General features: G+C 39.8%; 1 protein-coding gene across 2 annotated transcripts in view; it reads right to left on the reverse strand.

The window, feature by feature from the left end:
- Positions 1–429: 429 nt before the first annotated feature.
- DENND4C (DENN domain containing 4C) overlaps positions 430–16,863 on the reverse strand; it is a 107,540-nt gene continuing 91,106 nt past the window's right edge. For both annotated transcript variants that reach the window (XM_045022263.1, XM_045022264.1), the window contains 4 exons: positions 14,292–14,409; positions 12,194–12,347; positions 6,098–6,162; positions 430–5,763 (listed from right to left, as the gene is read on the reverse strand). In XM_045022263.1, coding sequence (XP_044878198.1) covers positions 5,627–5,763; positions 6,098–6,162; positions 12,194–12,347; positions 14,292–14,409 — 474 coding nt within the window. In that variant the 3' untranslated portion in view covers positions 430–5,626. The remainder of the gene's footprint in view (positions 5,764–6,097; positions 6,163–12,193; positions 12,348–14,291; positions 14,410–16,863) is intronic.

Genomic DNA, 16,863 nt, shown 5'->3' on the forward strand with positions numbered 1-16,863 from the left:
TATGACAAAGCCATGACTATCAATAAAGCAACAGCCCTACTGTGTGCCTGGACTGACAATTTTTCATAATTTGCATTAAGGCTACCTTGTAATTATGATTGAAATTTCACACATCCACTGAATTCAGGTTCCCACAGCAGACATATCTGCTAAACTGCAGATCTATAAAGGCATTAACGTTACCATATATAGTAACAACACATCTGCACAAAGTGGAATCACAGCTACTGTAGGAAAGATACAATTTGGGTAATTCAAAGTTGTGTTAAGTTTTTAGCTAAAACTGTGGATTACCTGGGGAGGGTGTTGGCTTTTTCTTTTTAAAATGTCAGTATGCTGTACACAAGCTGAACCCACCATTTTAAGTTTATTGCTGTGTTAAAGCAATTTGATGACAAAAATAGAACTAAAAATTGGGAGTTCCAGACAGCAGTTGTACATATTTTTATTTTGAGAAATAGATGTTTCTTAGCTATACAAAATTCAGAATAAACAAAGCACCAAGAAACATTTTGTCAAATGTACAAAAACATTAGAGAAATAATTGTTAGATCAAAGCACAGTAAATGGATGTCATTTTTGAACAGTTCAGACTCTAAACCAGTGCAAATTTTATTGCATTAATAGAACACTTCCCAACTCATTTAATAGATAATTTATTCACACTACTTCCTTTTATCCTCATTAACGTTCAGTTTATTTTTAAGCTCAGTGTGCTTGTAAAAAACAGGAAACAATCCCTTATTTGCATCGATTGATGCAGAATGAAAGAAAAAAAATATCAATCTGTTTCCTTTCTAATATGCATCACAAAATACTACAGCACAGTAAAATCAGAACTGCACCCAACTCAACTGTTCAATGTCAGCATTTACGGTTTACAAGGGGGTGGGGTTGTTTCTGAAAAGGTCCACACGGAAAAACTGATCTACAGAAGGCACCTGAAGGTTTCAAATTGTTAAAGAATTAATTTGTAAAGGCTATCATTAATTCAATAAAAAGTTTCAACAGTTAATGAAAAACAATTTTTTGCATTGAAGAAATTGATGATTGATTAATGTTTAAAAACAAATTTCTACTTTAGGCTGGATTCCTCAGTTATATTTTTTAAAACATTTTTAAACAAAGTTATAAAAATATAGATTTCTATGGTCTAATTAACACTCACTTTGCAAACATACCCCATGCTGCAGTTATTTATATGAAAATAATAACCTCAAGCTAAGGTAAATGTATATCCTAAAATTGAGGCAGTACAGAAAACATCATTCACAGGGTGGAAAAAGTCTAGTAATTCACAAATGCAATGTAAATTTAGAGTTTAGCCAACCTGTGAAATTCAGCTGTAAGACAGACTAACTTAGTAGTTTTTTGAGAAAGTGGAATAGAATTTAAAGATACATTTTCTACATAAAACAAATTTTCAATTAAGATGTTATTGTCAACTAGTATTATATAAAATATGAAGACAGAATATAGCTATCAGCATTGTACACAGATGTTCTATTTTCATGGTATGTTGCACAACATTTTAATTCAGTTTTCTATTTGTTCTATATACACAAACTTTTTGGAATCTATTGCATTTTCATTTACAATAATTACAATTAATCTTTGTAATGTTCTGGAATTTATTCACACTGCACATCCAACACTCAACAGAAGTTCTCTATTGAGAATCTTGATTTCAAATGGTTGAAGATCCCATTTAACTTTACAGAAAATGTAAATACCTTGTTTAGTAAAGGGAAACAAGGCAGATTTGGTACATTTACAATGAAAATTGCAAAATACATTGCGCTCTTCATATCGTTAACTAGTAATCCAAAATTTTAAAGACCATGTGAATTCAAAGAGATTTTCCTGTGTTAGTTATCTGTTTTATGCTAATATGCTCCTTTTAACATCTCTCAGGTTCACTCGATCACATACACACACTTCAGCATGCTTGCAACCAAGTTGCTCCCAGCTCCACTTATGTGATCATTTTGGTTTGGATCCTGACTTTCTGCAGCCCAATAGCAGGTTCTTCAGGCAATAGTCATCTGCAACCATTATCTTTATGATTATAAATTAGGTTTCCAAAATGTATACAAGGAAAGCATCTCCGTCCCATTCTTGGCTGCTGGTTACACGTCAGACTAGAACTGTTCTAAGCCAGGGGTTCCCAAATTAACAAGGCATTTCTTTTCCTGCTTATGCAGAAGAAAAGAACTGGGGCTGAACTCAGATTCCTCTTTGGATGACACCTGGGGGAAGCTCACTCATACACAATGGATGTATGGTAATTTGGATCACTGGAGGAATACAGTTCATAACGTTACTTCTTAGTCAAGCAGCTTCCAATTTTACTCATTCCCCCCACATTCCCCTCCCCCCGGAGTTTATTAGGTTATTAATTTGCAAGGAATCATTTATAAATTTCTTTAGTGCCTCGAGGAGGGGGAAAAACCATTTAAAATGCAAATGGAAAAGTTTTAAGAAATTGTCCTTATGCATTTTGGGTCAGATTTTCAATCATATGGGTATTAACGTGCATTCAAGTCTAGTCAGGTGCCATACATACCTGTTTTCCAAGTGCAGTCATGGGGGTTTGCATATTCAGATTAGGTAAGCATTCATCTCTGAAAATCCAGCTCTAGGACAACTTGCCTCACTCTCTAATGTTTGCAGCTAAATATTTCATATAAAGAAGTCAAAGGAGGAGGAACAGGAAGTGATATGTGGTCAGAAGGAGGCAGCAACTTAGAAGGAGCTCTTGGTATTTGCTTTACTCCAAGTTCTTGTGAGCAAATCTAGCTGCATGTTAGATGAAATATTGCGATCACATAATCACCTTGAGGACTTTGACTTTTTCTCCTGCATAATGGAATCGATTCTAGAGTCAGCTAGTTAACCAGCTATTAAAAACTAGAATTAAAAACCAAGCAGTTTAAAATAACCCAAACTCAACAACAAAATAACAGTCCTCAATATGTCCTGGATTCTAAGTTTGAAAGTAAGTGGGCTTTTTGACTTGACTTCATTTAGTTTCACAGAGCGCTTTCAGCTAACTGGGAAACAGGTAGGTACAACAGAATAGAGACTACATTATAACATGCAGAGGCATCAGTCTGATGTAGTAAATCCAGGGACATTAAATCCTCTACAAGAATGATCCAGGATTGGAAGAGTATCCCTTTTACCTCATTAGCCCTAGTAAACAAACATTTAGTGCTAGATACCATGACACACAAGCTACTCTGGATGTTTACACAAGCCCAGTGTCATATTGTTGAAGATTTGCAGCAATACATGAGAGGGCTGTTAAAACAAAGCAAATTGATTAAAAATGTCATCTACAATTATGTCTAAGAGGGTGAAAAAGGAATCCAGTTATTTCATTATTACCCAGTAGGCAAAACAACATATTATAAAGATCCTCTGCAGCTGGGGAAAATAAGGGTAGCTAAATATTTAGGATGCTCAAAGAGAATTGCTATTTAAATTGCTCCAAGGAGCTATAAGGCTTAGCTGCTTATTATTTAGGACAATCAGTGAGAGGTGATAATTTAATCTGTGTGCTGCTGTACTTTTAAAGCCAGTACTAAAGTAAAGTATTAGGTACAATCTTTGCTATTTGTATAAAACTTACTTAGATTAGCAACTACTATGATGCAAGTGTAAGTATTCAAGAGCATACTTCACAGGGATTTTAAAATTTAAAATATGAATTAATTACATTGGTGTGGAGGGGAGCAGAGAGAAGAAAATCAAGCACCAATTCCACAGGTGAGTATAAGAAAACAGCTCTATACTCATTGTCGAGTTGGACTGAAATCTGCAAAACAACTAACGAACTCAAAAAGCTAAAAATGACAGAAGACTTGAGATAAAGTTCTTGTACTGTGCTTGTGCTTCTTTGCTTTTGAGAATTGAAAAAATGCCCAATATTTTCATGGAGGAAGAATTCCAAATGAACTTACTATACTAACATGGCCAAGGATCACCAATTACTATGGTTTTTTTGTTTTTGTTTTTTTAAGATGTGAGCATCCAGCCTACAATGCCAAAAATATTTTCTGATACAAATAGTGCAAAATCCATTTATTTGAAGGAACACATATCTTATAAAAATGTTAGGTCAGCAACATGTTAAAAGTACTTTGTTTCGGGGGGGGGGTTCAGTTACTGGCACTTTCAATGAGATCCTAGTGCCCCTGTAAAGAGTTTAAATGACTGAAGTGTGAAAAATGAGTAAAGATTCTGGCATCGGAGTAGTATGAGCAGATTATGGTCTCACTTTCAGTTTGAATGTACCTTAGTCACTTTGTTTTAATAATTAATTAATCCCTTCTCTCAGTTGCTTCTTCCAGGAGTGACTTCCTCAGTAAGGGATGGTCATGTACTGATTCAGCACACCTGATTGAAGCAGAAGCAGCATGGCTATCCGCAATTGTTGCCATGTAATTTAGTTATGGAAACATTTGAGTCACAGACCAGTGTCTAAGTTTCATCTTGCAGAGGACATGACAAGTATTGTCAAGTAGGTGTGTGAGTTTTTCATCTACTAGCAATCAACTAAACATGGTTTTAACTTTTAAGACCAGTCCCTTGAACTCTTCAATTTTTCTCTGCATACACAACTTTAAGAGTTGTATATAAATATATGTATAGTAAAAAAATATTGAATCTGGACCTACAATGCAAAATAATTATCCCATAGGTTAGAAAGATACCAGGTATGGGGCAACAGTGCCTGAAGCTGCAAGTTCACCCCAAGGGGCACTTTTTGGGGGGGGGGGGGAATCTTAATTTCTGGTCAATATTTGTTTATGTCAAAACTTTTGTGCACCCTAGTTTCATTAAACTATCTCTGTAGCTTGCAGAAAGACACCCATCTCCTAGCTGCTCAGGGCAGAAGCCCATCATTGTTTGGGAGAACAAAGCAATATAGTCAGATTATATCTAATTTAATGTAGCAGGACACTGAATAGAGAAAAGCTAAAGTTTTATAATATAGTCAAAATGGAAGGGTTATTGTCAGTCAATAGATGTTTAGATTATTAACTGGGACAGGGACTACTGTCAAAAAGAGAGGTAATAACTAAAGCTATTGTTTGGTATTGTGACCTGTCTAAAATAGCTTCATTGCAAGTCGCAATTCAAGGGTTCCATAAATATGTACACACTTGCTGCACCCATATGCAACAAACAGATCCCTCTTTACCAGTGCACTTAACATGCTTCTTGGCTAGAAAGGCAATCCAAGACATACACTTATAAAATATCCCAGCATTGATGGTCCTTAAGAAAGCCACCAACTAAATGCTTATTGAACCACCATCTCCCTTCTCAACTACTTGATGATGAAGATGGCGGACAAGCAAGAAACAACAAAATATATACAGAAAAATAAAGTTAAGGCAGATAAGCCATTCAAGAACTCAATATCCTTGGTATTAAGAAGTTTTAAGGTATTTTGTAGCACTTTACACTATTTCATGAGATGACAAAAATCAGAACTCGTCCCAAAGAGAGATTTGATCTGGATACAACTTGCTGGATTTAGTCTTCTTTTAGGAACTTGAATCCAAATCTACATATTCTCAGTTTTTGTGAAGTTCCTTCACCTCTTCCCGCATTTTTATATGACAGGTGCTCCAAAGCATTTCCTGCACCACTCCACACTGCTGCTTGGCGGTGCATCTATTTTCTGCATCTTCTCAAGCACCTCTGTTGTTAGACTTTTATATGCAACTCTGTACTCACTGTCAAAGGCCTCTGGAATAAACAGAGCGTAGCTGAAAGTGCTGCTTAAATGACTTCAAGTGCACACCATAAATATTTTCCACAAAAATAAACTCTTTTATTAAAATGTATCACTCTGCAAGATCTAGCTGTTTTAGATGAACGGTAACTGAGAAGCACAAAAGCAACACTTATATTAGTATTCATTAGTTACTTCTGAAGTAAGGAAGTCTGCCAATTGAACAGCTGCTTAGAAACCCCTGAAACTAATGCCAATTTTTTGAAGTTAGTTAGCTATCCTGAGCCTTCTCTTTAATATATTTGTGAAAATAAACTTTAGGCACATTTCACAATATTTTCTACTTACCGATATCAATGTTCTCTCTCCCAAGAGACACCAAAGACAGGAAAAGGATTTCTCTATAAAAACTCCTGTAAAATATTTTAAAATATATGAGTCGATGAAAGTACAATCTACTCTCAAGAAGTCAATGCTGAAAGCATGTTTATCTCCTATAAACACAGCTTTTTTTAAACTATGTTTCCAATGTTATTTGTACTATAAGTGGCTTGTTAATCAGTCTTGTGAACTCATGATTTTATGAGTCCTGCAGTTTTTGGTGTGCTTCTTTGAGCCCAGCTCCTAGAGTCAAGAGCTATATGAAAAAAAGCTCATCTTTCATTAACAAAAATGTTTTAGCCACCACGCTTGTGGAGAAAAGGTTGAAAATGTGACTGAGACACACACACACACACCCAAAAGGTTCACAAACTGCAAGGCAAGTGAAAAAAACCCAAAATGTTTTTTAAATTTTTTTTAAATTTCTCATGATTTTTTGATATTTGGGATTAGGATCCTGTGTTTAGTTTCAGGATATCAAAATTTTCACTGGAACAGAATTATCCACATATTAAACAAATAGGTGTATGCATCTAGGAGCAAAAAAATAAAAAAAATAGAGATTGTATTAATGAATAAAGTACTTCCTTTTTAACACCTTGAAAATACACACAGTTTCTGTACTTCAGTCACTACTCACTTAACAATGGGATAGGCTTGCAGAATTAAAGACATCTGCACAATACTCTTTGGCAAACTGACACAGAGCTGGCCTCTTGGTTTCATACAGTCACTGCATTCTTTGTAAATCAATCTAAATTGTGGCTGAATGAAGAAAGGGAACAGCCTACATCTGGGGGGAGGAGGAGGCAGAAGAGCAGAGCCCATCAAGAAGCTCTGAGAGTCATCCCCAAAGGTGGCAGCTGACTGGACCTATCCCAGGTCTCCTTAGAGCAGGGGTCTCAAACATGCGGCCGGCCCGCAGAATTATTTGCTGTGGCCCACCAAGTTCCCCACGTCCCCCCAGAGTTATTTCCTACAGCTGTCAAGCTCCCCTCACCCGCCACCCCCGCAGCGCGCCATGTCCCCCACCCCTCTGCCTACCTCCAGGCACTTCCCGCTGCCGAACAGCTCTTTGGCACTTTCCAGGAGGAAGGGGGGAGGAGCGGGGAGCCGCACGCTCAGGGGAGGAGGCGGAGAAGAGGTGGGGCAGGGGCAGGGATTTGGGGAAGGGTTTGGAATGGGGGCAGGGAAGGGGTGGGAACTCAAGGGTGGAGTGGAGGCGGGGTAGGGGGCAGCAGGGGGCTTTTGTACCTTTATATGAAACGGTGTCAGTGATGCGGCCCTTGGGCCAACGTACTAGTCCTCACGTTGCCCTCGTGATGATTTGAGTTTGACATCCCTGCCTTAGAGAAAGGGTCACTGAAGTTCTCAAGCACTCAGAGCGAGCGTGTGCAAATGAACATGCATCACTTGGTACTGAGTAGCCTTTGTAGGAGAAGGAAGGAAAGAGTGGGAAAAGCACAGACAGGCAAGACTCACCCAGGCACACAAAATTCCTCTTGACAAGATGGGAAACCCTGCCCCAGCTACCAAGAGACAGCTAATACCCCAGGAAAAAGAGAGGGATTTCAAGTAGCAGAGACCAGGGGATTACACCGCTCCTGGGCAGATATGAACAAACTGAGTTATCAGAGAATTGTCCCTGCTATAATAATAATTAGATAGTATAAAAACTACACTCCGCCGTTGCTTGGTCCCAAGCCCAAGATGCGAAAGGAGCAGGGTTGTGCGTTGGGCTGGCAACCCACCACGTAAAAAACAAGCGCTACAGAAACGTCAACCAAATCTTCAGAAATTCATAAAATTGTGGGTAGCCAGCCGGAGATTCAGGCAGTAATGCCAAATATGACAAACAGGGATCAAAGCCGAAAGGAAGTCCCTGTTTCGATGGAGTCTCTGGTCAAACCCAAAAAACAAATAAAGATAGCGGTATGGAACATTCGAACAATGTATGAAACAGGGAGAACAGCATCAGTAACAAAGGAAATGAGAAAATATGGCATTAACATTCTTGGGATTAATGAGATGAGGTGGACGGACACTGGTATGTTAATACTGGACTCTGGTGAGACAATTTTTTATTCAGGACGCATAGATGGACATCACCATGAAGGGGTGGGCATCATTGTTGACAAAGAGACAAGAAAGAGTTTGTTAGGATGGAGTCCTGTTACCTCCAGAATAATAAGAGCGAGATTCTTCTCCAGATATGCGAAGACTACCATCATCCAATGTTATGCACCTACTGAACAAGCTGGCATGGCACTGAACAAGCTGAGGAGGAGGAAAAAGACTTGTTCTATACCAGACTCCAGGAAGAGATACTTAAGACCCCATGCCACGACATCCTGATTTTGATGGGCGACTTCATACCCGGCATTGCTGGAACCGACTTTAGCATTGAAGCATGCATGGGGCGGGAAGGAGTTGGAGAGAGAAATGACAACGGTCAACGATTTGTAGACTTATGTCTTGAGAATGGACTGGTGATAGGTGGAACAATCTTCCAACATAAGACAATACACAAGCTGACGTGGATATCACCGGATGGGAAAACCAGGAACCAAATTGATCACATTGCAATCAATCGGAAGTGGAGAGGGTCACTGCTGGATACTAGAGTATCAAGAAGTGCAGATGTAGGTGGTGACCATCATCTTGTATTGAGCAAGCTTCAGATAAAATTGAGAAAGACGAAGAAAGTTTATGGGCAACAAATTTTTGACTCAAGGAAGTTGGAAGAACCGCCGGTAAAGGCACAGTTCATATTGGAGCTCTCGAAAAAGTTTCAACTTCTAAATGACTTGCAAACTGGTAATATAAACACCTTTTGTGACAACGTCGAGAAGGCATATGTAGAGACCAGCAAGACAGTGCTTGGCTACAAGAGAAGAGAGTGGAAAGTATGGATTTCAGATCACACATGGAAACTCATTGAGGAGAGGAAGACAGCAAAACTACGCATGCTAACTGGAAGGGATGAACAACAGAAAGCTGCGAACAAAGAATATAGGGAGAAAAACAAGGCTGCGAAGAGAAGTGCCCGAAAAGACAAAAGGGATTATATTACCAGTCTGTCAAGAGAGGCACAGTCAGCAGCCGCGCGGGGCGACACAAGAACTGTGTATAGAATCACGAGGACTTTGACAGGAGGGTTCAGCAATAGGTCAACAGCGGCTAGAGGAAAGAATGGGAGACTATTGATAAAAGAGAAAGAACAAATCAATCGATGGGCAGAGCATTTTAGAGAGACTTTAAATAGATCAAATCCTGAAGAGGTAGTTGAAATAGAGGAAACGAGTTTTCAGATGGAGGTAGAACGTGGGCCTATCATAGAGCGAGAGATAGAAGAGGCTATTAGACAGACAAAAGCAAACAGGGCCCAGGTGAAGATAGAATAACCGCAGAAATGCTAAAAGCCGACCTGAATATGAGTGCCGGGATTCTCAAGGAGCTATTCAACAAGGTGTGAGAAGAAGAGAAGGTACCTGAAGCATGGAAGAAAGGTATCATCGTGAAATTACCAAAGAAGGGTGATTTGTCTTTGTGTGATAATTGGAGAGGTATAAACTTGCTATCAGTGCTCGGGAAGGTTTTCTGCAGAGTTCTGTTACAGAGAATAAGACAAGCAGTAGAAGAGATCCTGAGGGAAGAACAAACAGGATTTAGGAGTGGGAGAGGATGCGTTGATCAGATATGTGTACTACGTACGATAATGGAACAATCTCTTGAATGGAACTCACCACTGTTCATTATCTATCTCAATTTCGAGAAGGCATTTGATAGTGTCCACCATCCATCTCTCTGGAATATCTTAAAAATATATGGATTCCCTTCGAAAGTGATTAACATCTTCAAAGATATGTATGCCGGCAATAAGTGTTGTGTTCGCCATGAAGAAGGACAGCAGAGCGAGTGGTTCCATGTGAGAACGGGAGTTAGACAAGGATGCGTTATTTCGCCCATTCTATTTCTTGTGGTCATAGATTGGGTGATGCGGAAAGCCACTGAAGATAGGCCAAGAGGGATCGCATGGGGACCCTCTGGTCATATTGAAGACTGTGACTTTGCGGATGACATTGCCCTGATTTCAAGCTCTCAGACGGACCTCCAAGAGAAGACTGATAGAGTAGGTAGAGTAGCAAGGTGCGTAGGACTTAATATCCATACCGGTAAGAGCAAAATAATGAAAGTAAAAACAGCCAGCTCGACGAAGACAGTGTTATGTGACGTAGAATTGGAGGAGGTGAACGACTTCAAATATCTTGGTAGTTACATATCGGCTGATGGCAATATTCAGAAGGAGATATCTACCAGAATCGGTCTTGCAGCAAATGCATTCTATAGACTTCAGAATATTTGGAGGTCAACCATCTTGCAAATGAAAACCAAGGTAGAGATCTACAGGTCGAACGTCCGCTCTGTGTTGCTTTATGCGGCGGAAACATGGAGGACCAACAAGAAGATAGAAAGTCGGCTTCGGGGCTTTGAAGGAAGGTGTCTTAGGCGAATTCTTAACATACATTGGCCGCAGCGTATCACCAATGTTGAAGTGAGCCGATTAATGGGCATCAACAATATAGTGGATGAAGCCAAACAACGAAGATGGAGGTGGCTGGGGCATGTGTTGAGAATGGATGCTGACAGACATCCTCATATTGCCCTACGATGGACACCACAAGGAAGAAGGAGGAGAGGTAGACCATTGGGGACGTGGCGAAGGACCATTGAAGAGGAAATGAAAGGTATGGGAATGAAGTGGGATGAAATCTGCTGTCTCGCTCAAGAACAAAATGAATGGAGGAGAGTGGTTGGCGCCTTATGCTCCACAGGGAGTGAAGAAGAAGAAGAAGAAGAAAAACCGCCTTTTTTTCAACAGCCTTTTTTTTTTTTAATAAAATAACTTTGGCCCCACTCCTCTCCCCAAAACAAAAAAAAGTGTCTGTGCCCCAAAGCATCATGCTCTAAAGATTCATCTTTAGATAGCTATTTGTGTGTGTTGGTGCTTACAGCGGTGCTTGCAATTCCAATCCAAAATGGTAGTTGCACATAATGGTAGTTTTCAAAGTGTCGTATCTATTACAGTTCACAGTAGGGTCACATTACGCGACTGAAGCATGGTATTCAGTGCTCTTAATACCATGTTCTTGTATGGAATATTCCTCCCCCTCCCTCCCAGCACCTCCTGCATGCCACGGAACAGCTGATTGCAGCAGCTGGGAGGCACTACGAGGCGGGGGAGGGGGAGGAGTTGATCAGCGGGGCCATCAGTGGGCAGGAGATGCTGTGGGGGAGCTGGCTCCCGGTGAGTGCTCTAGCCCTGAAGCACCCATGGAGACGGCACCTATGAGACATAGGTACTCCCTCCAGAACCCCAAATATCCTCTCCGAGTACACACACCCCTCCAAGTACACAAACACCCCTCCAGCACCCCCATAAATACCCCCTCCAGTTCCCCCTCTGGCAGCATCCTTTTTTGGGACCTGAAAGTAACCCTAAGAATAAGGATAATAAATATTCCTCAGCCTCCAGATGCCAGTTTTTTCCCTTAATCAAAACTATTGTGCAAAATGCAGAGCTGATTCCTCCTAGCCAGCAACTCACATGCAGCTGAACTTCAGTGGTTGTAAAGATAGTTCATTGGGTGCTTTCAGATCCTTTGTGATGTGAAGGTTTCAATGACAAATGTAAATGTGCTACATTTATGCAGCGAGGCCCAAGATCTCCACATGTTTTGTATCTGCTTTTGCATGCATATTTACTTCACTTATGATAAAAAAAATCAGGTTTTGTGTATGCAACTGAGGGTTTAGCTATCTGATTTGCAAATAACTGCAGCAACTACATGCACAGGAGCAGATCTACACATGCCAGAATCTTTATAGATCTCAAAGTGCCCATATGAAAATCTGATCCTAAACATCTGGGAGTCTCAGAGGGGGTTGAATGTTCTATAACCATGTATGAGAGGCTGTTACAACACTTAAAGGGAATGTGATCCTGGTGTAGGTTTGGGTATGAGGGTGGGGGGAAGATAATAGAAAACACTGTCCCTTTACCTTTGTCGTTTGATGTCTGGTTTAACTTTCTGCAGAAGGAGGTTGATGGGTTCAACAACATTGTTGTGTTGAATGCTCAGTTTGATGTTCTCCACTAAAGTGCTTGTTGCCTGCTGATCTTCTGAAGCTATGGATGATTTCTTCTCCACTGAATCTGGTAGGAGAATGCAGCATTTCAGACCAATACAAAAATAGATGTAATTCTTAAACTGTGTCACTCCCATAAAACATGCAGTGAGTACAAGATATATGTGGTCTTTGCATGCAGAGACTTTTTGCCCATCTTGCAGAAGTTTCCACTACAATGGAATGGCTTTGCCTATTTAGGCATTCTGTCACCCTTTAGTGTGGCAGAAACTGTGTAAAGCATACACACTCTGAGTATGTCCTGACAATGGAGCACAAGAGACCAAACTGCCTCTAGTTCTTGACATGTATATTTTTGTAACAAAATCTTTGTATATTGACACAGATATAAAAATGGTTCTTTTTAGTGCTACAGTATCTTGTTAATTTATATTGAGTTCAAACACATTGATTGTTTCCAGGTGTAACACAGACACACAATCAGATGTGTTTGATGCATTTGGCTGAAGGCTACCATGTTTCAGCCATGCTGCATTAGTTCGTTGGCTGCAAACTGAACCGAAGGTTAAGTGCATTCTAAAGAAACTAAAGTTAGTAATATTTATGCCATCAGGCGACCTTGAAGACCAGTTTGTAAAGAAAGAAAAGTGAAGCTGCCATTGCAAAATGTGGGCTACATGCTACCATTAGCATAGCAATGGTGAAGCTGAAACAGAAATGTTGCAACAATGACTATCAGCAGCTGATCTAGTCAGGCATCATTTACACATTTACCACAGTGTTTTGGTGCATGAACTGGTGGTTCCAAAATGACAATGACTTAATAAAAACAGTGCATGAAGGGGGCAGTGGAGTTTAGATTACAGACAGAATCAATACATAGCAAAGTTGCATAATAAGCAGCAAGCAAGGGGCATTTGTTGATGAAAGTCACACCAGACACAGTGATCACTCCAATGAATTTAGGATAGCCTGGATATAAAAGCAGGATTCAGTGCATTTGGTGAACATATTTTCCTGTTTTCCAGATATTTTCTGAATTTACTGCAGGTTCTCTCAATGGTACTATTTGGCCAGTTTTTTAGCACAAAAACATTTAAAACAAACTCTTTGTTCCCTTGTTTACATCATATGAGTTTGTATTGGGGTGGCTAATTAAAGTTATAAATACACTATTGGAAGATTCAAGTTGTCAGTCATGTTTCATATGGATGTCACCAGCCCCTTAGTAAATAAAACAAAAACAAAGCAAATGACACTATCATCCTCCTCTGGTTCTCCTAGTACATTTTTTGGTTCAATCAGTTTGCTTAGATTTAAAGCTCCTCTGGGGAGGGAACTCTTCTTCCTTGGTGTTTTACTGCTCCGAGCTCATTTCTTAAAGTTAACACAAGCAGAACAGCTCAGTGCAACAAGAAAACTATTTGAGACTGATGTAATACAAGAGTACATAGTACACTGCACATGCATGTTTCAAAACTCTCCTGCTGTAGTGGAAAACCATGTGAATTGAAGCTAATGGCATAAACATAGCTACACATGGTAAGTTAGGATGCAGAAAGGTGGTTTGTTTGTTTTTTGTTTGTTTTTTAAACAAAAGCAAATTTTTATTTTAGAAAGATTTTTCTTTGTAGCAACTCTTCTCTTTCATAGCTGTACTGACATGTCAGTAACACAGCAAGAAAGTTCAGACCCATGCCCTTACTGAAGTTTATGTACAGGCTGCCATCTGATCAAATCCTTCCCCTATTTTATATCTGATATATAAACATGCAAAGAGTACTGCAATTTGTATACAAAGGAGGAAGCAGACAAATGCTTTCATATCAGGTTTCACATTGTTTACACTGTATGTCATTCAAAATGTGGTGGGTGCTTTGCAAATAGAGGGGAAGACCATTCTTGCCATGAAGAGCATACAATCTATAAAGAAGTCACAAGGTAAATAGAAATGTTTAGTGTCACCTCTCAATCCCCACCCCACACTCTCACACACACTTGTTTCACTTACTGAGATTTCTCCAAGTTATATAGAGAGGCTCTCCAGGCTCTTGGTGAAGGTTGATGTTGTCCCACAGTAGCTGGATGTATACTAACTTACTGTCTTGAGACAGAGATGACAAGGGCAGCTGGAATGAGGGAAAGCGAAGTTTAAATAGGTCAGCACAGGATCATGTGATTAAAAACTTGATAACAGGCCCAAAAAGTGTTATTTCTTATCTCTGTTGCTGAAAAGATTTCTGCTATTCATTTTGAGACATAAAAATGGAGAGGCTAAACTGCAGATTTCATTTGGTAGGAATTGAATAGCGTATTGTTTGCACTGCAGTACTGAAGTGGCCTTTTTTCTTTATTTAGCTTAAACCCCTTCCTGCGTGATATAGGCTAAACCAAAAAAGACCACTAGTACTGGCATCTACTCAGGCTGTATTGATATAAATACATTATTATTTGTATTGCATGAACACTTAGGAGCTAGAGTCGCAGGCCACGGCCCTAGTGTACTATGCACTGTACAAATGCAAACAAAGAGATGGTCCTTGCCCTGATGGTAGTATGTGCCTGAGGCACTACTAGCAGATGGTGATCCTGCTGCAAAAGGCTTTACATTACCTTTCTGCCGGTTTCCAAGCTCCAAGAAAGGAAAGCATTTGGACTCTATGTAACAGGTGGGACTGTTTGTACAGCAGGTTGGGAAAGGCAGCTGCTCGCAGATATTTACTAAGAATACAAATTATCCCTAGTAACACCACACACCTAGTCGGTTGGTTATCGCAGACACACGAAACTCATAATTACAGCTCAATTTTTCATAACTTTTGTAAAATTAGAAGTGCCTTCTGAATGACTATGAACTTGCTGCATGAATCGGAAGTGAGAGATGGACAAGAAAGCTGTGTAGTTCATTCCGAGTCAGTGTAGGCTTTCCCCTGATAATACAAGGTATTTTCCAATTTAGCCTGTAAAGTTTCCCAGGTGATGGGGCTTCAGCCACATCTCTTAAGACTATTCCATTACAAATACCTGATGACCTGTATACACATATACAGGTCATCAAATACCTGATGACCTGTATACACATTTGGCACATGTGCAGATATCAGATGTGTTCCTATCTTTGAAAAAAACCTGGCCCTTAAAAGAAAGGATGAAATGCCAGAAAATAATGCATCTGATTCTCTAGTCTTTTCTTACATTTTTATATTGATGTGACTCAATGAACTTATAACAACAAAAAACTGGTGGAATGAAGGATGGAATCCAGGCCAATATCTGAAAGAGATTTCACAGTGTGGTAAGGAATCTGCCTTGCTGTGATGTGTTATAACTTGAAGCTGCTGTTCATGAATTAGAATTCCCCAGAGCTTCTTTTTACCCCTGACCATCAACAGCCATTGAGAAGAATCTCACTTAGTAGCTTTTGAAAATCTATAAAAGTATGTAGTGGCATTACACCCCATATTCTTCATAGAGCTATGATTATGGCATAACTAAGACGTATTTTATGCAAGATGGGTCATGTAAGAGATCATTGGAAAGGTTATGATTTATTGAATATGATTATCCTATTTGTATGCATGTATCATTTTTGTATCTGACGTTAAGACTATTGTCTATGCATCTATTACAAATATGTTTACACCTGGGGAATGCCCGCTAGACGGAATGCAATCAATCTGGATGTTTGGTTGGAAAGGCCACTAGGGAAAACAACAGGTCTTTCAAGATGCTTATCTCCCATCTTCCTGGGAAGCCTTCCTGGGGATGCTGCAAACAGCCTTTGAGTTATAGCTGCAGGAACATGTGACCAAATCACATGGTATTGGACTCCATGATGATAGTGTTTTTCCACTGATTGGGGGTAGGAATCACACTGGGAGACAAAAGAGTCCCGTCATATGCAAAATCTATTTAAGGCAGGGGAGTGTCATCATCATGGTTCGTTCTTCATTGATTCCCCACCCAAGAAAGGGGACTCCTGGAAACACTTGAGAACAAAAAGACTGGACTAGGGGAGAAGGACTGATTGCAGGCAAGAGAGTTGTCTGGCCTGTGAAAAGAATATCTGGAGTTTTAAAGCTGCAAGCAAATACTGCTTGCCTTCAAGAATCTCTGCAATCTGCCTACAACAACATTTAGGGTGAGAATTTGCTACTTATAACCAGTTTCTTTAGTATATTAAGCTTAGATTGCGTGTTTGTTTCATTTGCTAGGTAATCTGCTTTGATCTGTTTGCTAAATCTTATAATCACTTAAAAATCTCTCTTTTGTAGTTAATAAACTTGCTTTGTTTTGTCTAAAACCAGTGTGTGGGGAAATCATAATTTGGGGCAGAAAGCTGCATATATCCCTCTCCACACTGAGGGAGGGGAAGAATTTCATGAGCTTAGGCTGTACAATCCTCTGTGCAATGCAAGACAGCACAATTTTGGGTTTACACTCCAGAGTGGGGTGTGCACTTGAGTACTGAGCAGTTCCTTAGTTGAGAGCCTTCCCATGCAGAGCTGATCTCAGCATCTGTATGAATAGCTGCAGCTCAGTGCATCCCTACCCTTATGTGTGCTGGTTAAGTGCAGTCTGAA

Source organism: Mauremys mutica, chromosome 6 (genome assembly GCF_020497125.1).
Source record: "Mauremys mutica isolate MM-2020 ecotype Southern chromosome 6, ASM2049712v1, whole genome shotgun sequence".
Lineage (NCBI taxonomy): Eukaryota > Metazoa > Chordata > Testudines > Geoemydidae > Mauremys > Mauremys mutica.